The sequence below is a fragment of the Rhynchophorus ferrugineus genome, unplaced genomic scaffold (assembly GCF_030347505.1).
Source record: "Rhynchophorus ferrugineus isolate W39M unplaced genomic scaffold, kcgeb_rfMv2 rfM1, whole genome shotgun sequence".
NCBI lineage: Eukaryota > Metazoa > Arthropoda > Insecta > Coleoptera > Curculionidae > Rhynchophorus > Rhynchophorus ferrugineus.
The window spans coordinates 16,789,242-16,814,658 of record NW_027472580.1 but is presented as its reverse complement, the minus strand read 5'-3'; the positions used below and the strand labels follow the sequence as shown (position 1 = coordinate 16,814,658).

The window sequence follows — 25,417 nt, the reverse complement described above, 5'->3', positions numbered from 1 at the left end:
TTTATTCATACCTTCGAGCTTTCTTGGTTCTCCAGATCATTTTTTGTCATTAGCATCTTTAGGGTTTCGGTGAATGGAGGTAAGACGAAATGAAACAGTGGTGTTTACATTATGTGACCGTTATTTATTGACGTAATATAAAAATAAAAATGATAAAACGGATAGCAGCGGTGTTACCTGATGACGAGGTTTGGGCAGTCAATGGTGGCACGTCTAAACCAAACGATGATCGAGTACTGAATGAATTGAAATACCCTTCAATAACATCCCAGATAAACGTCTCGAGGTTGCCAGCTATTCGTTATCGGGTTCTAATTGGCGCTGTTGGCACCCCGCCCGTGTTCAACATCTAGGATTATATTTCTGGGTACTTTTTTGTTTGTGTTTGTTATTCCACCATGTAAAATTCCACATGCCTCAAGATCGCTACACATCAAAATCAACATTTTTAAGTCATTGGGTCCAAACCGGACAATCAGTATATAACAAAGCAGCATCACTCTAAGTGCCTAAATGTGTTTCATAGGTTTCGCAAGCAGATTTCTTCAAATCGAAGAAAAAAAATAAATGTCGAAAGTCATTTTACATAATTTTCTTCGAATTTATGTTTGAAAACTTTAATATTTTAAATAAAATGTTTTTGCATCTTAAAGAATGGGAAAGGAACATATCTGAAACTGAATAAATGACGTCGAATATACTGCCAAATACAGTTTCTAAAAGAGTAAAATTTGTTTAAAACTCGGAGCGGATTTTTTCTTCTCATTTTACCCTAGTTAAAAAGGAACAGAATAATCCCCGATGCGCAGAAATCTATAAATTAAATGTGTATTGGTAAACATTTAATTGTGTTTGTATTGGTACTGGTCGACCCTGTTGTCAGATATTTACAAAATTCTTCAAAATATTAGCGATAATAATTAGAGGTTACAAATTGGCAAACGTTGTAAACCAAAGTTCTAAATTAATGCGGCAACACTGCGACGTGCCGACGTCATACATTTTGATGATGTGTATTGGTTCGTTGAAGAAGTCAACTTTTCATTAATTCTTCATTTATCAGTTCACTTTTCGTAAACCATAGACTGTGAACGTATCAAGCTTCTGTATTAATTATTGTACACTCAACCATTGTACAATAATTGCACGTCCAGCCGTCTTATTTTTCCCTACAAAATTATTCGGTTTCGATAAAATAAACACATTCAAAGAAATCATTGGTATGATTAGTCTAATACACCCAAAATCGTATATTGTAACACTTTAGTCATTTTAAAATAAACCATAAACCACAATCACATACATTATTGTTAGCATTAATTTGTATTTTATTAACAAGGACCTATCAGATTTAGGCAAATAATATATTCCCAGTGTTAAGTGAAGAAGGAATGAGAAAATCTTAATTATATACTCTGTAGTACTATGTGGGGATTTGTCCAGTTTAATAGGGTTACAGAATTCGGGTCGTCTAAGAGGTTTAATGAAATGCTCGTTATAATTAAGTAATTTGATACAGAAACTAAACAGTTTTCGTAATTGTATTCGATTCGTTAATTAAACGGTCTGAGAAATTTGATATTGCTCAAGGAAAAGGATTGCTATTAAATTGTTCCGGATTATCACGATACATTATTTCCACTTGTCATGAACTGATATTCGAATAGATGTTTGTTGTCATTCCAGAAAGTCAACAGCATATAGACTGAATACTTCTATTTTCGATGCCAATAAAGATTATTTTAAAGGTTTTATTTTAACTATCTTTATACTATCTTATAAATATTTAGTACAACTAGACAACTTTCCATTATACCATTTGCTATTGTCTTCAAATAAGCTTGATTGTATTTAACATAATATTCGATTATAATCTACAAATTAACGTTAAAAAATTATTACATGTTTGGCTGCATCGACTCTTGTTAAGAGTTTCTATGAAATAACAAATAATTATGTTATTTTAACAAACAGAAATTAAAAAATGAAACTAAAATTATTATCAACCATTACTTTCGTAAACATTACATACACATACACAAGGAAGTATATTAGGTGTATTCTTTACCTATTTTAGTATAAGAGATTTTGGAACAGCCATTTCGAAGATCTAAAAGGTTGCTGGAAGTTGAAGAAACAGATAAATGTTGCCGCTTAGGCGGACAAATATCTGTTTCCAAATATCTGAGACACGTTTTAAACAAAATGGTATATAAATTAAGTTGATGAGCTTTATAATTAATTACCTCTCTTGGTAGATTTTTCAGCACTTATCCGGTTATTTGTTTGGATTGCTGTCACTTTCTATAACTATGGAGACTTCTTTTGGTATAACAAGTTTAATCGATAGATAGATTACGTTCATTTGGTAATTCACTGCTTCGGCTTTTTGATGGTTCCTTCATGTCCAATTTCCCCCTAGGTCTCCTATAGATGGGCTGTATAAATTTAGATAGCTTTAGATTTTTAGTGGCCTTCCAGAATAAATAGGCTATTTCCTTGTCATCATCTTTCCTGTCTATATAGGAAATAATAGTTACTTGTGGATTTAACTTTGAATTCCAATATTAAAGATAATTAAAGTTATTCACAGCATTAACCATCTGATTCTAGACATTTAGCTCATCCCTCAGGCAACTTATTGATGCCATTCGAGCTATTTTTAAATTCTTCGAGAGCTGCTTGACAAAAGCGTGCCCTATAGGTGCAAATACGCGGTAGTCGATTGGTGCCAAGTCTGGAAACTCAACAGCGGATGAAATAAAACTTCCCCTCCAAGTGATTTAAACAATTTTTTTACTGATATTGCTGTATGTCTTGAATCAGTATAACTGTTTCTTCAGATTTCAACAGTTTATAATATATGATACCAACCTAGGCTTACCAGAGACAGACCTTGGTAACCAAAGCAGTTTGGCCTATGGATATACTTTGTCAGATGTCAGATGATTTTCTCCTTTGGTATCTTCATTACTATCACCCACTACTATTCGATTGAGAATCACCAACAGTACCTTCTTACTTCATCATGTATTAACAATTTGCTCAGACAAAATTTGCTTTAGTTTTGAATTTAATGGAAATTAATTTATGTAAAAAACGTGTATAATTCAACCAAAAAAATTGTCCAACATAGCTATGTATCCCAAGTAAAAATTTCGGTTATTTGAATTACCTCTAAAATAAAAATTAGCCTAAAAAATTGCCCGAGCCAAATTCTTGTGCCACCAAAAGCAACACTGATTAAAATTTGGTTATCGTTTAAATAGCAGAAGTTTCACAATAAACATGACAGTTAATGCCAAGGGCGTTTCTAATTTTAAAATAACTCTTACTTGATATTAATAATATATAATGATTAAATGTTATACAAGATTAATAAAGAAGATCTTTCACTAATTTAAACTGTAGCGACCTTGAGGCATGTCGAATTTTACATAGTAGAATAACGGTCTACAAAATACCCAGAAATATAATCCCAGATGTTGAACACGGGCCAGCACGTGCCAGCAGCTCCAACTAGAACCCGATAACGAATAGTTGGTAACCCCGAGACGTGTATCTGGGATATTATTGAAGGGTATTTCCAATCATTCAGTATCTGGCCACCATCGACTGCCCAAGCCTCGTCAGCAGGTAACACCGCTGCCATCCGTTTTATCTATTTTGTATTTTCCACATTTTTATATTACTTGAATAAATAACGGTCACATAATGTAAACACCACTATTTTATTTCGTTTTACCTCCATTCACCGAGCCATCTAATTTACCCTAAAAACGATATCAATAAGGATATTTTTTTATTATTTGATCTTATTTTCAGAATTTAAGAAAAAAGATTAATCATTTAGTGTGTCATTTAACACATTTTAATAGGTTTTGAAAACCCAGTCATCGTTTAATAGATTTGTTTACTAGCCAATATAATTTAGTAACTCTTAAAATTGAAGTGTTATTTAACTGGTAAATCTGAAAATTGATTATGAATATATTGCTTACGCTATATATATATATATATATATATATATATAACAGTAAACATAATTGAACTGACTTCAAAAGATAAATAAGGAACTCACTAACAAGCAACTCTTACATTTTTAATACAAGAAAAACCGTTTTAAAATAAAATATATACATAAGAATCGTTGTAATAACTAAATAAAAACAAAGAGAAACTTTATGTAATCTATCTACTACACGTATTTTATACCTAATAATAATTAAATAAATATAATTGCAATAGTAAATTTCTTAACATAAAAATCCCTAATAATAAATAGTATAAAATATAATAAAATCGCGGCTGGTAATTTTGCTCTAAATAAAAGGAGTAGACTATACTAAAGAGGTATATATAATGCGGATACAATATATGTTGAATGGACACGATAAACATTGTGAGGTTCTATTAAGAGTACACGCATTTTTCCACTAAATTATTTGTTTAATGTTAGCCGCATTATTATAAGATTATAATTAGATGGGTAAAAATAACCGGTGACGTTATTTTTCGTGTCTATTAATTAGCTGAATTAGTGCGCAAATATGCTCAATTTGCAAATTTCCATCACGAACGCGATGGAAGCGTAACACTACTTCAATTATCGACTAATTATTAACAGCCAATACTGTCGAAAACTATATTTCGACATTATAGCCTATTAATAATCGCTCGACCCTAACATTGCTTTTTTCAGTTCAGTTGTTTAATATATATTCCAATTCAAATTTCATAATAATAATTGCTTGATTATACTGTATTTCAGTAGGTATGATATGTATTTTCAAGGAGTATCTGATTTAATGGGATATTCTAGTCTGCATATATAGAAAAATATGTTTTTGTATATTCAAAACTTAACTCGTTAAGGATACTAGTGATCGTACTGTAGTCTAAATCCGACCACAGTTTATTAAGTTATAGGTTTGGTTATTTTCAGAATTGTAACGACTTTAAAGCATCAAATATAAGTATATATGATCTTTCTTTACTTTTAAGTTATAAACATAAATATGGAATAATAATTGAAGTAATACATGTTTGTATATTAAAACCGAATATATACGAATAAAACAATTTTGGAATTGATATAAGACTTTAGGATATATATCAAAGCATCTTAGGACTTCTCCTATATCTGCTCCACACTACTGACATTCCAACACTACTTGGAACCTTTACTGACGACACAATTATTATGGCAAACGACATATCTCTGCCTAGAAAATGTACAAGTGGCAGTCAATAAAATCTACAAATGGACGAAAGATTGCAAAATTCAACTTAATAGCTCCAAATCTGTCCACGTTCATTTTACATTGCGGCGAAATAATGAAAACTTAATTATATCACTCAATGGATGCCCGATTCCTCAAGCAGAATCGACTAAATACCTCAGCATGCATCTTGGGGGTAGATTAAATTGGAAACATCACGTTTGACAAAAAGCAAAACATGTGAGAACCCAAATAAAACAACTATACTGGTTAGTCGGAATATACTCTCAACTTGACTAAAATCAAAGAGGTTGATTTATAAGAGGAATTTATAAGGGCACTAAAAATTCAAATCAACTACTCATCCAACGCTGTCAAAACACGGTTCTTCGTTTGATTATCAATGTCTATCGCTACATAACCAACGAAGAATTGCACGATGACCTGGAAATCAAATCGATTTGCGAAATTATCCAAGATTTCGCCTTGAAACACGAAAGAAGATTACTAAATCATACTAACGTGGAAGCAATACAACTGCTGGACAGCGCACAGGATGTCAGGAGATTGAAGAGAACCAAACCATACGAACTTATATAAAATGTATACCTTTAGTGTAAAGTATAGCTATAAGTTATTATAATTTTATAATTGAGGAATACATATTGATGTGTTTTCTCGCACTCGTCTTGCTTGTGAATTAGTCCAAGTGCAAATGAAAAGTAGTAATAAATTAATTTAGAATAAGATTGTACCAAGCGTATCTAATAAAGATATTATAAAAAATATGTATATTAAAACAATAGCAAACACAATTAGGTAATTTATTTTTTACAATTTTGAAATGTATATTAAATTAATGTATCATTAAATTAATTATTGATTTTTAAAACTCAGTTCTATAAAGTAAGTAATCAAAGTAATTCATACAAAGTGCAAATAATAAAATGTCATATAGTCACATATATTATAAAATTAATTGTTGAACAACTTAATATTTATCAATGCTTTAAAGTGTTTACAAATTTAATTTTAATAATCCATAATTTTTTTATTTGTCCTATGTGTTCCATCTATCTAAATTATGTAGTTGGTTTCATTTTAAATTGCATCCTTCGATCTCGCCCTTGCAGATAGCTCATTCTTAATTTGCTTTCTGTGGCTTTCATTTATAGGTTCTTAAGCAAAAGCAATTTATATGCTTACTTCAAGACTCGTTCAAGTTTTCTTCCATGTTTGAATGTCAACCACGCAAAAGAAAATACTCTATTAACGCTAACAAACATCATATGTTAGAAAAACAAAAAAAAATTAAATGCAAATCTTGAAAAAGTATCGGTAAAGTCAGATTAGACGCATGTATTTTTGCAAACAGAAGTTTCAAACATATTGAACAATACTTACGTATAGATTGTGCATGACCCCAAGTGTTATCGCTGAAGTCAAGTAAAGAAAAAAAAATCAAACAGATAGCTATGTACGTATTTGAATACAAATTGAGTGACGCCAATATTTCATGACGTTTCTAACTGTTTTTTTACTTTGAAAATTACATCTTACATTAGATATGCTTAGTAGAATCTTAATTTATAAATTAATTTATTACTTCTACTATGTTGTACTTGCATTAATACACAAGCAAGGCAAGCACAGGATTCATACATCAGTATGTATTTCCCAAATTAAAAGAAATCTACTTAAGCTAAACTTAAAAATACACTTATACACTAAACAAATTCGTGTGGTTTAGTTCGCTTCAATTTTCTAATTTCTGCGTGTTGTCCTGCTGATGTAGCTGTATTGTTGTTGTGATTTAGCAACCTTATTTCATGTTTTAAATCAAAATCTTGGATCACTTCGTGTATCCATTTGATTTCGAGGTTATCGTGCAGCACTTCGTTAGTTACGTGGCGATAAGCATTACTTAATCGTAGAACTTTGTTTTGAGTGCGTTGGATCACTAGTTGGTTTGATGTCTTAATACAACCCTATATTTGCCCATAGGTCTATATTGATATATGATACTGATAAACAAATATCTCTGATTTTAGGTGAAGTTGCGAGTATTTTTCGACCAACCAGTACAGTTGCTTGAGTGAAATGAGAAATTAATTTGAGTATAATCTGCTCTGCTTTTTGTCTAACACGATGTTTCCAGTTTAACCTACCATCGAGATATATTCCGAGGTATTTAGCTGATTCTGCTTGAGGATTTGGGCATCCATCAAGTGGCAAAATTAACACGAGCATATTTGGAATTATTAAGCTGTATTTTCCACTCTCTAGTCCATTTGTAGATCTTGTCGACTTTTGATCATGCCGCTTCGTGCGAGTCTCTAAATTTTCTTTCGGAAAGATATGATTCCAGCAATACTTACTGTCTATTCCAGTAATTGTAATTCGAGTATATTAATCCCAAATGTCATTCCCGGTCAAGAGAGATATCCAGGAATATTGCAGGGCAGTATTTCTTTTCTTCGTATGCATTTTCAACAACCGCTGTGCAGTTGGTCGATTGTCGAGTAGTAATTTCGGAAATCTGGTATTTCTATAAACGGATTAATACGTTTTAACAGCAGTTCCTTAAATAACTTTTATATCACATAATTATTCGAGCAACCTTGAGACATTCCGAGACATGCTTGAATCTCAAGCAGGCATTGAATATACATGTCAATATGATTATTGCTTTTCGTGGCAGCTCTTTTAATAATCCAGGTAAAGTATCATCAGTTTCAGGAGCCTTTCAATGCTAAAGTTATTGCCAATTTCTGTTGCTAATTCCATTGGGCTGGTAAACAGTATTTATATCTATTGTAGATTCTATATCATTCGATTGGAATACGTTAGCTAAATGTTCTGCGAATAATTTATCTTTTTCATCGTTGCATCGAACCCATTCATTTTAATCATTTTTAATAGACCCTATTCTAATAATTGGTCATTTATATCTCTGATTGTACTTATATGACGAATTTTTAAAATGTGTATTCTTATTTATACTAATATCTTAGTATTTTAATTAATTATTAATTTATTTTTAATTTTTGTGATTCTTTATTAATATGATAATGTTACTCTCTTATTTTCTATAATCTTACGGTGTCTCTCTGATGCTGGAAAAAACTTCTAGGTTTCGAGGCCATAAAGTCATCGACGAACTGATGCAGTTGGCCCAGCATGTCGACCTGTTTATCCACTAAGACGTACTACATTACCTTCTGAGTCACGCGACCGACATGAGATCAAATATAATTCTTTAAGTGGGTGTCCTATTTTGTCCTCGATATACTGGAGTGTCCGGGATCTACCCACGACTGTTTTATATTTGGAATTATCGTAAAAATATCATTTTCATCGCCTGTCACAACTTTTCACAAAGAAATTATTTTTATTAGCGGTTAAATGGTAAACATATGTATAGTTCCCGTGGGCGCCAGCCTTTATTATTTTTTTTTTTGAATTTGGTGTAAACTCTTGGAAATAATTGTCAAGGTCACATCGACGTAAGCTGAAGACTGCTGTTCCATTCGCGGTCAGTATTCATCAATCTCAAGTATTACTTGATTAATAGTCAACTGGGTAATTGGAGCCATGAATTGAATTGGAGGCGGCTTGAGATGAATTTTGTATAGATGAAGAAAGGACTTCTGATGATCCTGATATTAGGCTTGGAGCTATGTTTTCTTTTCCATTTGGTAAGGACCTGTGAGTAATACAGACTGTATTTCAATTCAATGTACATGGACTATAATAAAATATTTACTATTTATGTTGGCACTACGAATGGCAAGTGTTAAACACCACTCTTCCATATCTAGGTCTATAGTCCTTTTGTTTAAAATGCAATGAATTAACTCTTTTCTGCTCACATAAGATCTTGCAATGGATTCCCTTCAATCTGTGATCGTTGGCTTTTAAAAACAATTTCTAGAGCAGAGTAAAATCCTTTGGAAATCTATACATCCTTTTTCCTTTTTGCTTTGCGATATATCGTTTCTACCGCAACTGCATCAAGAACAGCGTGATAAAACAATCTATTATAGTTCTTAAAGAAACCTACTTCCTACAGAATCAGTTGTCAGTGTATTTTGGTACAATAACTTCTTTGCAAGCAGTAAGTTACAAAATAAATCGTAAAATCAGTAAATACTACAAAATATTTCAAAATTATAAACAAAACACAAAGAAATTCAAAGAAACATCATCTAAGATATCCGATTAAATCCGATTCTGTTCAGACCAAATAACTGGGCAAAAGAAACTTTAAATAAACTATTAGATTTACTGACATTAAATTTGACAATATAAACGTCATTAAACACCATATCAATAAATTTACGACCAATGGATGACACTAATAGAAATTAATTCGTTATGTATATATATTGTTACAATGTTGCCAAATTGTACCGTAAATTACTATCTTTTCACGTAAAACCGTCAAGATAAGCGTTACCTCTATACTTTAAGGAAACGAATTTAATTAATTTATTAGCACTTCCGCGGTATAAAAGGAGCGATACTTAACGGAAACTACTTACACTTAGAAATATTGAATTTATACTTTTAATTAGTGCATTTTAAGTTTCCTTCCGCGTCGGTTACTTTCGAAAATTACCATGGCTGTACCGCCGGCGACGTCGCTCCAGTGCCACACGTTCCTCCTGGATCGAATTTACATTTTAATACGGTGCTGAATTTCGAAATAGTCTCGGATGTCGTAAAAGCGCAGCCCTCGGATGGGCAAAGCCATCTAGATTAAAGCGATTTCAAATTAGCAGTAATGGATTGAGAAGTTCGGAGCGAGGAAATTATTGCAGAGTGTCTAGGACGATATTTTATCAGGCACAGGTAAAGTGGACGCTCTGTTCGTCATTATGGTTTATTAAAAATCAATTTTAAGGAATGCTTTGTTTAACTGGGTTCATGAGCTTGATGCTGGTCTAATAGGAAAACGTCTTCGGTTAAGAAGTTCCTTGTGCTATATCTAGAAAATACAAGTAGGTTTTACTACAATTTGTTTAGCATACCCTTGTGCCTGTGGTAGAATTAGTATGCCCTTCAGAATTCTTGTAATGTATGACCGAGCGTTGTTATCCAAGAGGATCACCTTGCTCCTTTACTTATCATAGCCAGTGTTTTTACACCAATCGCACGACGTCGCAAGACATCTGCAGTAAAGGATACATTACTTCACATTTATCTCCGGATTTGGCGCATGCGCATTGAATATTCAATGAAGGCCCTCCATTTAATTTTAAAATAGAGAATAATCCGAGTTTGGCGCATGCGTACATACAGCTTTATTTACTTACAATTTTTTATGGTGATTATTTAATTTACATATATATATATATATATATATATATATATATATATATATATATAGCAGGTAAATAGATTCAGGAATTAAATAAAACGAAATAATAAAAATATAATTAATATATGTCCATCATTATTTTTTAAAAATAAATATGCACAAATTTGATAAATAATTGATTTAATGTTGAAACTGTATATAAGGAGGGCAAATAAATATTGAAAATGTTTTGAAATAACACATTTTATTTAAAAAATTATTGATGAAATAATAAAAATAATTTCTATATGCCTTTCTATTTTTATAAAAACATTATATTTAAATTAATTTACATATTTGAACAATTAACAAGATCGTCAAAAACCATATAAAAAAACATTACCATAAAAAAGACCAAAATCGTTTAGACCAAAACCCAGCTAATATAGTTAAAACCAAATGAAAAAGCCACCACTATATATGAAAGCAGTGAAACTATGATCGTTACTATTCTTGATCCACAAACCCCATTAATAAATTGACTACCTAAAGCTTTCAATTAACATATTGTACATTTACTTGTCTAAAATGTATGGATTATCGTACTTAAGCTGAAAAAAATCTCAGTCAATACATCATTACATTTTACAAAACAATAATTTATTTACTTATACTCTTATATAATAATGCATTGTATTTTCGTTGTCAATAGATCATTACGGTGCCGTTGATAGTTTTATATTTTGTTTACTTGATTCAGGTCTACTTTTGTTAGCAAATGTAATTTTCCCATAGCATCACTATACACTATTATTACATCTTAGCAAAATGCTGTCTAATTTCTTCTTCTACATCTTACCTATAAAATAATTTAAATCATTACGAAAATATATTATGTTTAAAATAGATGTCTAACTATTACCAGTTACTACAATTTTCGCTACTATTCTTGATGGGCAACCTTATTAATGACTTGACTACTTCCAACACAATAAGATTCATTTTCTCCTCTGTTCTTGTTATCATTAAATTTTGGCATATGTTGATACCTATTCGATGTCGTTAAAAATGATGTGTTATAAATTTGGCAGCTAACATTCTCACTATAAGTAAAATTGATGCTGTTCGGATTTTATAACTTTTATAAATATAACCTTACATTCTGCACTTACCCAAGTTCTTCGATATTTTAAAACCAATGTGTGTTAAACCACCAAGAATAGCACAACAATTTAATTATTATTACTATAGAATTATTAATGTAACATAACATGTAATAGTAGATGCGCATGCGCCAAATCCTGAGAATGTGAAGTAGCGTATCCTCTTCAGTAACAGTTTCATTCGATAGCTCATACTATACTACACCTTGCCGAACTCACCATATATACGCCAAAACTTTATGGCCACGAATATAGTATCGATATGAATGGTTCTTCTGTGACCTTTTGAGCTTCAAATGTAAAAAGCTCTTCTTTTTTGCCTGCAAATTCATGAAACTACGATGTTGAAACAGTTCGAAATTACATTTCCAGTCAATTCGTGTGCTAGTCATTTTCACTCCTTTAGAGCCTTTCCTATCGCATGTAGAATTCTGGAAACAGTTGATTTTTAAGCTATTTAAAAGGTATTTGAGAGTTTGAGCTGAGTTTTCGTGCAATTAGTTTTGCAATACTTTGAACTTCTTATACTCCAGGTTAGGAATGCAGAATACACATCGATATATCGTTATATCGAGATGTTATGAAAATAATATCGATATTTTTGGCCGATATATCGATATTTTTTCAAAATATATTAAATAAAATTTTTAATAAACCTTTTAAATTGGTACTTAATTTTAAATGTTTGGTGATATATTAAAATATCGATACTTACTCCAAACCTTCCTTTATCCTTTACATGAAAATGACATCTTTTAAATAATTGAAACCAACAATTGGGATATAAAAGAGTAGCATCACCATAATTGTCTAAAAGTGTTTGATAGATCTTAGCAGCTGTTGGATAGTACTGTAGCGACCTTCAGGCGTGCCGAATTTTACACCGTAGAATAACGGGCGGAATAATGGGCTAACAGCTCTTGTTGGTCATGTTTGTAAACTTATATTTAGGAACTTTTCATGGAAAATAATTCCCATGAAGCTTCATGATTAGCTTCCGTATACGCTAAATAACTCAATAATATTATTATTTTATGTAGATAAATATTAAAACTATCGACTTTAATAATTACGTTAAGCTATATAACAGTTGTTTACAACCGACAGTAACATTAATATTTCGCATTTCGAAATACATGCAAATATTTAATAGTTTCATTTATTGCATATCCACTTCATATGCTGCTATAGTGAGGGCAACAAAATACTATTCAAGTTTTCTGTGCAATACAATAAACTGATGGAACTTGATGTACATATATGACAAAACTTTTTTATGGGTCATTAGAGTTTGAGAATTGAGCAAGTAGCTTTACTACTGAGATGCTTTATGTACAGAGTTTGCTATAGTTCAATCCTTGTATTTTTAACCGACTTTCTACGTCCGGCTGTATATTTTGTAATTGTTAATGTATGTTCGCCGATTTCGCGGTCAATTATGGACCGGATTCAAAATTATTTTTTTATTCAAAAATGTGCACTACCGAGGTGGTCTCATTGGAACCATGTGAGGATCAGATAGGGGAAGAGGGAAAATTGAAGAAAACCCTCAAATTTCCATGGCATGTACAAAGTTTTCATATATTTTGTTATCTAAAATAATCAGATATTTGTGTATAATGTTACTACTGAACTGATGTAACGGAAAATCGTAAGCAGTTCAGTGTAAAAACCATTTAGTTTGCTTTTTAAGCACCAACCATATCATATGAGAAGTCGTAAAAACGTCGCAACTGCTTCTGTGGTGTAATGGTTAGAGCGTTAAGCTCATACGTGGGGGTCACGGTTCGATTCCCGATGGAGCCAACTAATTTTTATTATTCTAGTTTGGTTAAAACATTTGTTAAATCACCTAGGTAGACTAGGTAGCGGACCCCGGGGTCTGAAACGTTCCATCTTTTCAACAATTGTTTCATTATTCCTATTTTTTCCTCATACGGGGTGCACCTTTACTTGGCCTACCCATTGTAATACTTAATAAAATAACTGCATACTTTATTGAGTAAAAAAAAAATTGAACCGACTTCTAAAACTAAATAAGGAACTGACTAAAAAGTAAAAAATAATCAAACTTGGATTTTTAACACAAAAAAAACGTTTTAAATAAAATATGTAAATAATAATCGTTGTATTAACTAAATAAAAATAAACCTGATTTAACATATCCACTACAAGTATTTTATATTCTACTATATACACACAATTTAGCTTAATACCTGTCTAAACCTATTTATCTATTTAAAATATAAAATATATATACTATATATATATTTTTAACCACCACCAACAGATCAGTTTGAAGTCGGTGCAAATATTGCGAGTGCTTTTTGTCAATTTTTTTTCATACTTATCATATAAGATTATTTTTAGAATTTTTCGTATAATAAAAGTTTATTGTGGGGTGTTAATTTGAATAATCGTCCCAGTAACTACCACATTTTGTGGGCTTTATATTAAGCTCTGCTCATTTTTTTTAAACATTCTTTTTTCACTTGAGTTTGACCTCTAGTGTCATGACCAAATAGTCGCTATATTCACAACTGGCGTGTATCTGACATTCACATGTGTAAAACAAAATGGTTAATTTTAAAAAAATGTTCTAACATCTTTATTAGGTACGCTTAGTACAATCTTAATTTACAATTAATTTATTACTACTTTTCCTATGTACTTGGATTAATTAACAAGCAAGACGAGTGCTAGAAAATACATCAGTATGTATTCCTCAATTATAAAATTATAATTATTTATTAATTATTAACTTATAGCTATAGTTTACACTAAATGTATACACTTTATATAAGTTCGTACGGTCTTGTACGTTTCTCCTGACATCCTGCGCGCTGTCCAGCAGTTGTACTGCTTCCACGTTAGTATGATTTAGTAATCTTCTTTGGTATTTCAAGGCGAAATTTTGGACAACTTCACAAATCCATTTGATTTCCAGGTCATAGTGCAGTTCTTCATTAGTTACATAGCGATAGGCATTGGTAATCAATCGAAGAACCTTGTTTTGACAGTGTTGTATGACTAGTTGATTTGAATTTTTAGTACAACCCCATATTTGCACCCCATAGGTCCAAATTGGCTTTATAATTGTATTACAGATCAACCTCTTTGATTTTAGAGTTGAGAGTATCTTCCGACTAACCAGTATAGTTGTTTTATTTTGGTTCTAATTTGTTTTGCTTTTTGTCTAACGTGATGCATCTACCTGATCATGAGTCATATATTTCAATGATCGGTAGATAAAAATCATTGCAGATCGTCTCAAGTCAAAGTATGATGTTGTTGCCACTCCATATTTGCAGGGCATTTATATTGAATATTATATTAAAGTATGTTTATGTAATATATAAAAAAAGCTTTACCAAAGCATGTAACAATAAATATATTTATTTTGTTATACATTTATTATGTGCTAAGCGTTTAATGAATATTTATAAAATAATATGTATTTTTCTTCTTTTCAGCCATATATAGAAGAAATCTACAACCACCTTAGAGAAGAGCCATTCAAGCAATTTTTAGAAAGGTAAGTTACTTTAGCTCTCTTTAACATAGCATTTAGTCTACTAAAATTCTATAAAATTATTAATAAATTGGAATGACAACTAATATTGAAACATCATTCCAAATTCTAATGCTATCTTATATAATATTTTTGCAGGAATTAAATCCCTTTTCTTGGTTTATCAGTATCATATAACGTTAGTCCAAAAATAATTTAGTTTGCATATTAATTATGAATTCTAAACTGTATAGTTATATAAGTTCTCACAAAACAAAATAATGTTTGCATCCTATTCTTACTTACTTAAAACAATTTTATATATTTTCAACAAACCGATATATTTTACAAATCAAGAACCTTTTGAACATCAGACTGTTGTATTTTATCAAATATATTATCAGCCTCGACCTATATATGAAAACAAAAGCATTTTTGCATATCCAGTAATCCGATATCACTAAATGAAAACTATATTTTGTTGATTGTCACTTCCATCATTTTAATTTTATAATATTAAATAAATATCACAAGGTAAAACAGATTTTCGGGCATTTTTTTAAATTTTATGCTGTCCTGCAGAGTTATTAATATAAAGTACATTATTGGTTAATATTTGTTTTTGCTTTTAATTACCTCCGTGAAGTTATCAGACAGACTATCAATTTTCTTCTTTAGCGCAGTGGTGTGAAGTTTTTGAACAAAACTGCAATAACTGTTTTTAACTCGTTATTTCGTGTGTTTTTATTGTAAACTTTTCCAAGTAAGATTCTCTATCGACGACGTATTGACAACTATTTTGGTGAAGTTATTTCTTTTAGTTGCTGCTATGTCCTCAGACAAGATAATTAACCATAAGAGATACCGTGTTATGACACCTGACAATTAATAGCAATCTTTTAACCAATATAAATTGTCGTTTATGTCCCTAGGTGTCCACCGTTCCAATTGTATACTTGTTAGTTCAAGTTTTCGTTATTTCTGAATCAAGTATTAATTCTTTTCAATAATATTTCAAATCATCGGGACCATTAACATTGAATTTATTTTCTTCCGAAAGGATTACGTGGAAAAACTAATATTTCCAATATACATTACCAATCTAAATATCTGTGGAATATGATGGGCTTTTGAATACGTGGAAAAACTAATATTTCCAATATACATTACCAATCTAAATATCTGTGGAATATGATGGGCTTTTGAATACGTGGAAAAACTAATATTTCCAATATACATTACCAATCTAAATATCTGTGGAATATGATGGGCTTTTGAATACGTGGAAAAACTAATATTTCCAATATACATTACCAATCTAAATATCTGTGGAATATGATGGGCTTTTGAATACGTGGAAAAACTAATATTTCCAATATACATTACCAATATAAATATCTGTGGAATATGATGGGCTTTTGAATACGTGGAAAAACTAATATTTCCAATATACATTACCAATCTAAATATCTGTGGAATATGATGGGCTTTTGAATACATGGAAAAACTAATATGATGGGCTTTTGAAATAATTTTCCTCAGGTATTTTAATAATCGAACTTCAGGACGAACTTTGTTTAATGTATAACACATTTCATTTCACTATTTCTATATATTTTTTAACATCACTATATCGATAAGAGAGCTACTTATATTTGGAGCCTAATAATGAAAAGACAGTGATCGATTAGCGAAAATGACTTTCTTTATGTATGTATGTATGTATTCTCCATGGTTGATTGACACGAAAATCTCTTTGAGCGTTTTTTCTGCTACAACAAATGACTTAGGACGACCTCTACTATTTTTGTCCCTGAGCGACCTGTAGTCACGATTAAATTTATTATACCGACGCTTCACAATGATGAAGCATGGATCTTCATCGCCAAAAGTCGAAGTAAGTTGATCAATACTGTACACACGAGTTGTACTCGACAAAATGACAAACTTTTCTAAAGAGGGTTATGGTTATAAGAACCAAACTTTGGAACCATTTGGAAATATCAGATAAAGTCTAACAACACATAGTGTTGCCAAGGTTAAAAATATAAATATCAACCCTCGTATATTCAAAAAAAGCTTTTCATTCATCCATACAAATTTTTTAAAATATTTTTATGAACGACGTACGACATATATTAATGATGTGTTTTTTTGTTTCAGTGATAAATACATTAGGTTTTTACAATGGAAAAGCTTAGAACTAAATATCAAGGTAAGTGTGTGTATATATATATCTTATTATCAATATTTTGAACTGATTTTATCTGATATTGTTCGCAATTTCGCCAAACTGGATTAACATACATTAGATATCGCGAATAACAAACCGATAAGCCTAAATAAATATTGGATGTTAAGTTATTTACAAATTATAAGATATTTTTCCAAATTTCGCTTCATTTTTATTATTCATTTTAGCAGTTTATAGCAATATTTTCAAATACCATCCTAATAAAGAGAGAGCTTGAAAACTTTGCACGCATTACCTTTATAGTTCATCAAAATAAAAAGCCGCCATAAGTCATCGTTTGTTGGTAGAGATTAGATCAACTATAGAAACATGTGAAACGTGGTTTCGACAATTCAAAGGTGGTGATTTCAACGTTCAAAAGAAAGAATATCCTGTTAGACCGAAAAGGTTTGATGCGTAATTGCGGCAGTTATTAGACGAAGGCATAATGTAGTCTAGTAGCAATTTGTGAAGTAGTGACGCAACAACCTATGGGATATATTCAAAATATGGGAAAATGGGTGCCACATGAATTGAATGACAGACAATTCAGACAGAAAATCATCAGTAAAATGTCATATCAAAAGTATTCTTCTTCAAGAAGGAGTCATTTCTGTATCGAATAGTAATGGATGACGAAAACTAGATTTATTTTGAATTATTTATTATGAATTGTTGAAATCTGGAGAAACAGATAATACCGATCGCAACCAACAACAAATAATCAACTTGAACTCTGCATTGATCAAAAAACGTCTGCAATACGCTCAAAGACATGATAAGGCGATTTTACAGTATGACAACGCACCGGGATCTTTGCATTCACTGAAGAAGTTGAAATATGGCTCGATAAGTGGTTTAACTCAAAAGAGATACTGGAATGGCACACAGAAATATCTTGAGAGATGGGTAAATTGTATATAATCACAACAAATTTGACAGTATTTTACCGATCTGGTTAATTATCTATTTTTTATCTCTCGACAAATCCATTTGTCAGTATTGTACCGTCGTATATATAATATTCTTGAGTAAGTCCTATATAGTTATAGTATGGTACAGAAAACCAAGAATAATCATGGTTATTGTTTGATGCATATTCATCTTCTTCCATTTGTCAATAGAGTGCCTTCATATATCTATTATTTTGAGTGGGTCGTACGCAGTTAGGTTACAGAAAATAAAGAATAGTCATGGTTATTGTTTGGTGCACATTCATCTTCTTGAATTGTAAGTTAAATATTTACATTTATTACTGTTTACAATGCATGTACCATTTAACGTTTTTGAAACGTCTATACTTAACAAATTACACCATTATCTTAGTAAATATTTATTCACTATTTAAGATTCCAAATTTTAACATGTTCGAGAAAAAAGAGAAATAATCGAGAACATATACGAATCTCTCGATATTTTGGAGCGTCTGGCCATAAACGTGGTTTAGTATAATTAAGAATTAAGTTTAGAATATGTCTAAGAGTTTTCTTTCGTTCCTTTTTTTCTTCCACCCATAATAGACACGTACATTTTCGACTTTCTACTGCGTCTTTTTCTCTTCTACGTCAAATTCTCCCGCCTTCAGCTTAAAAATCAAAGCACTCCCATTAATTTTTCACTTAAGTCATCATTACTAGATGTTTCTAGATGCAATCGATGTAAGTATAAATTATAAATGACCTCAAGCTTACAGTTGTTAGATTATAACAGTGTTCAAGTCTCGGAGCCATACAAAATTGACAGCATAAGCTTTCAAAAGAGTCGGATTTTAGTCTTGATTGTAACTCTTCCATACGCACCATCTTAGAGAAGCATAAGTTCCTGCAGCTTGACGAATTCCGCTTATTAATTGAAATATAGATGTCATTTCCTTTTCCTGAACTGGATTCCGTTGATTTAATACTTTGGTTTTTGCTTCATTAACTCTCAAGCCATAGTTCTTCGTCTTTAAATTAAAACGTTCCCCTAAATAATGTTTGCAGGTATCCAATCTTAGGGTATTACTCAACTACTATTTTGTTTTGTGTGCTTTTGTGTAAAAAAAATGCTTTAATTTATTGCAAATTACTTTGTTTTTTTTTACAATATGTTCATTTATGGTATATATATGTCTATATAACATGTGAGGCAAAAGTCCCGCTCCAATTTTGATTGGTCACAAATGGACCAACTTTCAAATAATATAAAATTGTATTATCAGTTAACACATAATATTTTTCGTCGTTTTTATATATGCTGCACTATTCCAATCAACTACTAAGAACAGGTGGGGCAAAAACAATTTTGATTGCTAGCCATTTTGATTATGTGACATTTAGCTCAGTTTCGCTTTAACAGTTGTGTTGTGTAGACCAACATTTATTATGAATAAATATACGCTACAAGAACGAGCAGAAATAGTGCAATATTTATTCAAAATAATCGTTCCATTATTGCCACTCGGCGGAAATTGCGTCAAAAGTATCCTAATCGTTCAGTGCCTCACAAAACCACAATTTATTGTTTACATGCGAATTTTCGACAGTACGGTACGACAGCAGACAGGCCTCGTTCTGGGAGTCAACGGACGTCTCGTAATTCATGAAACATCATTTCATCCATTTAAAACAACTGTATGGTGTGGTATTCATGCTGGAAACATCATTGGTCCCTATTTTTTTGAAAATGACCAAGGTGTTGCGGTTACTGTTACTGCTGAACAGTATCAAGACATTATTGGAAATTTTGTGCCTGAAATGGAAGAGCAAAGACTAGAGGACATGTCGTTCTGTGATTTTCACCCCAGGAAGGAATTTTTCTGCCAATAAATGTTACATTATTACATAAACTGTACCTTTTGAAACGGACCCATTAATTACTTTCGTCGTTATTTGTTATGTAGTTTATTTGTAAGTTTTCAGTAAGTATGTGGAACTCAACGAGAATATTTTTTCAATCAATAAATGAATTATTTCAATCATATGTCGTGCAGAATAGATTTTGTAATGTTTTATATTTGCTAGTCAAACGAATGTTGCAGTCAATGACTTCCATTATCAGTTTTACAGACAGTTAAAAGCAAAGGAATTTGATAAAGCCAGCTTTTTATCCGAGCAACATTCACAAAGTTTTAGAATCGGCGCATACCTGCCAACCATGCTCTTCATATTTTAACTTGCGAAGGTCCAATTTCAAATTCTTGTAGGTTTCTTTGGGCTGTACGGAATTATAAAAAACTGCCATTGTGCCGTTTTCTATTCTATTTTAAATACGTCTATCGAACCTTCAATATTCGTACAATAAACCAAATCGCCCTCCTGTGCAAAGTAATGATATAACTCTTTCCCACGGTATCTAAACTAGTAGAAAGTGTCCTCCTGTCTCAAGTAAGTTCCGGCTTTTAAGACTTGGGTCAAGCAGCTCAGCATCTTTGAGAAGATTCAAATCACCTAGGAAATCATCTAGCTTGTACTGAGAGAACAATTTCGAACTTCTGTTAATTTAGAGCATAACACGTCGTCGGTACGGCAGCACCTTCATCAGAACTTGGAATCCCGATCAACGTCGCAGGTGCATTGGGCAGTGCCACACTAATTCCTAACATCCTAGAGTTGTTGCCACTTTATTTTTGTTTTCAGTATTCCAAAATACATACAGTCTATCTAAAAAAATCGTCGCAATGTTGCCGCATCAACTCTGAGTGTTAGTTCAGTTTGGCTTTGACAAAACAAATCCGAAACAAATTTCTAATCTAAATAAAATAATTAAACAAAAATACTGTTATCAGATATAATGTATTTTAACATTATAGTAAATCTAATTGATATATTATCAAAGGCCTTAAAGCTACAATTAAGTTCAGAGTTATAATAATTTGTAGGTTAAATTTGTGTTTGATTGTATTTACATTGAACTCTTTTCCATACCACCTATGAGTTACAGTTCTAGGCGCGTTTGTATTTGTATTCCCTGGAGGTCTAATCCACCTAATTAACAATTGTATATCCAAGTAATATATTTTACTTACATTAAAGAGCATATTTACCTTTTACGCATAGTTCTTCTGTCCTTCGGTACAGTGTTTCCTTGTGAAGACATTTTGATATCACTGTATTTCTCTTTAGTTTGTTCTGTAAAAATAAATAAAACTACATTTAATCACTGCATTCTCCTTAACGCATCTGCCATATCTGCAAAACAGTTACAATTATTTCTTATCTTTTCTGACACATTTTAACCAAATGTTCATGTATATTCAGAACAATTACACACCTATCTGTGCACATAAATCTTTTACACTTTACAATTACATTTCCTACAGTTATCATATATTAATTATATACTCACCTTTACTTGTTTAAATTCTCATCGCCCTGTTTTTTGTTTGTTTGTTCCTGTTTGTTCACAAAGTTTCATTCAAGTAAATAAGTAAGCTGTTACTTTCCATTCTATCTAATATTGGTTCACGGTTCCATTATTTGTCAATTTCTTCCCCAATGTGTCTGATGCTGTCCATCCAAACCGAAGGTGTTATTAACCATTCATGTTTCCAGCACGAAGTACAATATATCTGCAATGCATTATGAGTAAATGTTATGACTAATAATACTTAGTGAATTGTTGTTCCAAAGTTTACCTTTTTCCATCAACTCTTGCTGTCATAACACTATTTTTATTATCATCTTGCCATGAATGACTATTGGGTATACTGAACCCATTCTAAAATATCCATGTCCCATCTAAATACATAAATTCTAAAAGTCTTCCTTCATTTGATTATATGATTCGTCACCTGCTTCCTATGAGAACGGTTTTTTTTTTCGGGGAATTATATTAACATTATATTTTTCATTTTTTGAGATATTTTAGTGGCCATGTCCATACTAATATCCAGTGCAGCCGCAACATACTAAAAATATTTGCAATAAAAGTCGCCTTTCTAACCAATCTTACTGCCAAAAGGGGACCTCCATTATCTCGTTGCTATTCAAAGTTACTAATTAGAGAGATAGTTTGTTCTGTCTGGCTTCAGAAATTTCAATCAGAGTAATAACAAGTAGCTATTCGAAATGTATCAAAACAGGCAAAGCTTTAAAATAACGTTTACCAGTTTATAACCTCTTATCATTAATGGTTTGAAGATTTTTGCATACGTTTGACAACTCGACGACTTTGGCAGGCTAGTTTCGGTTACACGTCCGAACTTATCAGACAGCATTGTATCTCTTTTCAACTAGAATAAAAGGAGAAAGAAATTATTGTCTGATTCTAAAATGAATTTACAAATTGCGGCAGGCAACAGATTAAACATCTTGATGACGAATGTACAAAACTACTTTGGGTAGACGTAATATGATAGATAGAGTGATAACGCGTTTTTTTTCATACATATATTATTAAATTTTTTGAATTATAGACCTGTAATCTGTGGACGTTGATCTATAACTTTACTATACCAAAATAACCCACCATATATAACTTGCAATAAAACAGAAAAATGTACGTCATAAATGACGTCAAATATACTGCCAGATTCAGTTTGTAAAAACGTAAAATTCGTTTTAAACTAAGAGCGGATTTCCTTCTCATTTTACCCTAGTTAAAAAGAGACAAAGTATTATCTTATGCGTCGGAACAGGTAACCGAATCAGTCACTGAAATCACTTACACCGAATCACAGTGTTGTCAATTGTTTACAAAGTGCTTAAAAGTATTAGTGCTAATAATTAGAGGTTACAAATCGGTAAACGTTGTAAACAGAAATTCTATGTTAATGCGACAATAATTAGTATTTCCACGTGCTGAAGTCACAAATTTACACTTGTATTGGCTGTTTTATTGGATAACTATAGTTAGTACATAGTGTAGACTGGCATAAAACTATGATAGTGGCTCGTTAACGGAGGTAAGACCAAGTAAATAAATAAAGGCGGGTTTAGAGGTTGCCAGATCTTCGTTATCGTTTACTAGTCGGCGCTGCTGGCACCCTGCACGTGTTCAGCATCCGGAATAGTATTTTGTGGGAGATGAAAGATGTAAATTTCGACATGCCTTAATGTCGCTACACTTATTATTTATTTTTGTCTTTGACTAGCTTTTTGAAGAATATTCGGTTCAGTTTTAGAAAGAGTGAAATATTTCACTCTTTCGAAATTTACAATACAATTATAATTCAAATATTAGATTTATAATACAATTATAATTGAAATATTAGAATAAATCGAATTAAATTTACTAATGTTTTTTGTAATAATTACCACTTGTTGAATGGCAACTATTTTGAAAGAACATTGAAAACGTCGAAGGCCTAATATTTCTTTATGAATTGTGAATTAACTTAATTTTCTGTTTCAGTTAACAATGAACGACTTCAGCGTTCACAGAATCATCGGACGTGGCGGTTTCGGCGAGGTGTACGGCTGCCGAAAGGCGGACACCGGCAAGATGTACGCGATGAAGTGTTTGGACAAGAAGCGGATCAAAATGAAACAGGGTGAGACACTGGCCTTGAACGAGAGGATCATGTTGAGCCTTGTATCGACGGGCCAGGACTGTCCCTTCATCGTGTGCATGACCTACGCTTTCCACACGGCCGACAAGCTTTGTTTTATACTAGACCTAATGAACGGAGGCGATTTACACTACCATTTAAGCCAGCACGGCGTCTTCACCGAACAAGAGATGCGATTTTACGCCGCAGAGGTAAGAATCTTCTATATGAGTAAGTTTAGAAACAATAGTATAGTATTATTTATAGAAGCAACTATAAAATAGATAAGTTATGCTTTATCATGCTCAACTCCTTATCAAACCTTAGACTAATATTTGGTTTAAGTTAGTTAAGTATATTTAGTACAGACCAGATTCGTTGCCAACTTGTTGAAAATTCCCTAATCTGCGGGGAATCTCATGTTGATTGGGGATTGGCACTATGCGCATAAAATGCGGAGATTTGAGATCTTATTGACACTATAACATCGATAGTCCGGATCGGAGCACATACCTACATAATTATTTCAAAGCAATTTTATTGTTTGCCAAATTAACTACGTCAAGTCCTGTGCTAATATTTTAATCGGTGACTTTAGCAACTCAACATGTTGTCTTGGGTTATACGAAATATATATGCATTAAGAGCTGGAGAAAGTATGGAAAATTAAAAAAAAAACAGGTAAATAAAGGTACCTCATGCTGCTCCTATTGTCAGGCATTACCATGTGATTTGATTTCAGAGATCCTTTATTTTCTTTTACGTCCAAGATAAATCCACCAAAAGCTCTACAGCTACAAATTAAGCCAAATTAACAAATTCCCTAGATTATACATTACTCCACAAATATCTCCGGGTTTGGCGCATGCGCATATTGAGCTCCATTTAATTTTAAATAAAAAATAATCCGAGTTTGACGAATGCGTACATACAGCTTTATTTACTTACATTTTTTATGGTGATTATTAGATTTAACATCGATAATATACATAAACGAGTAAATAGGTTCAGGAGGTAAATAAAAATGGTAAAATTTTGGAAATAACACATTTTATTTAAAAAATTATTGGATAAAATGAAATAATAAAAATAATTTCTATATACTTTTTTATTGTTATAAAAACACCATATTTAAATTAATTTGCATATTTGAACAATTAACAAGAACTCCAAGAACCATATGAATAAACATTATCATAAAAAAGAACAAAATCGTTTAGATCAAACCCAGCCAATATAGTTAAAGCCAAACGATACATGAACGCAGTGAAATTCTTCTGAAAATCTCCAAATATCATCAACTATGTTCTCTACTAGTCTTGATCCACAAACCCTATTAATGAATTAACTACCTCGAGCTTTCGATTAACATATTGTACATTTACTAGTCTAAAACAAATGGATGATCATACGTTTGGCTTGAAAGAAGTCACCAGTCAATACACCGCTATTTTTGCAAAACAGTAATTTATTTACCTATGCTCTTTTATAAAAATAAATTCTTTCTTTCCTTGTTT

At 31.6% G+C, this 25,417-nt stretch overlaps 1 protein-coding gene across 3 annotated transcripts in view; it reads left to right on the top strand.

Annotated features, from left to right (window-relative positions):
* The window catches only part of Gprk1 (G protein-coupled receptor kinase 1), a 270,383-nt gene that overhangs the window by 225,177 nt on the left and 19,789 nt on the right, over positions 1 to 25,417 (top strand). For all 3 annotated transcript variants that reach the window (XM_076402702.1, XM_076402691.1, XM_076402710.1), the window contains 3 exons: positions 15,161 to 15,222; positions 17,362 to 17,413; positions 23,765 to 24,112. In XM_076402702.1, coding sequence (XP_076258817.1) covers positions 15,161 to 15,222; positions 17,362 to 17,413; positions 23,765 to 24,112 — 462 coding nt within the window. The remainder of the gene's footprint in view (positions 1 to 15,160; positions 15,223 to 17,361; positions 17,414 to 23,764; positions 24,113 to 25,417) is intronic.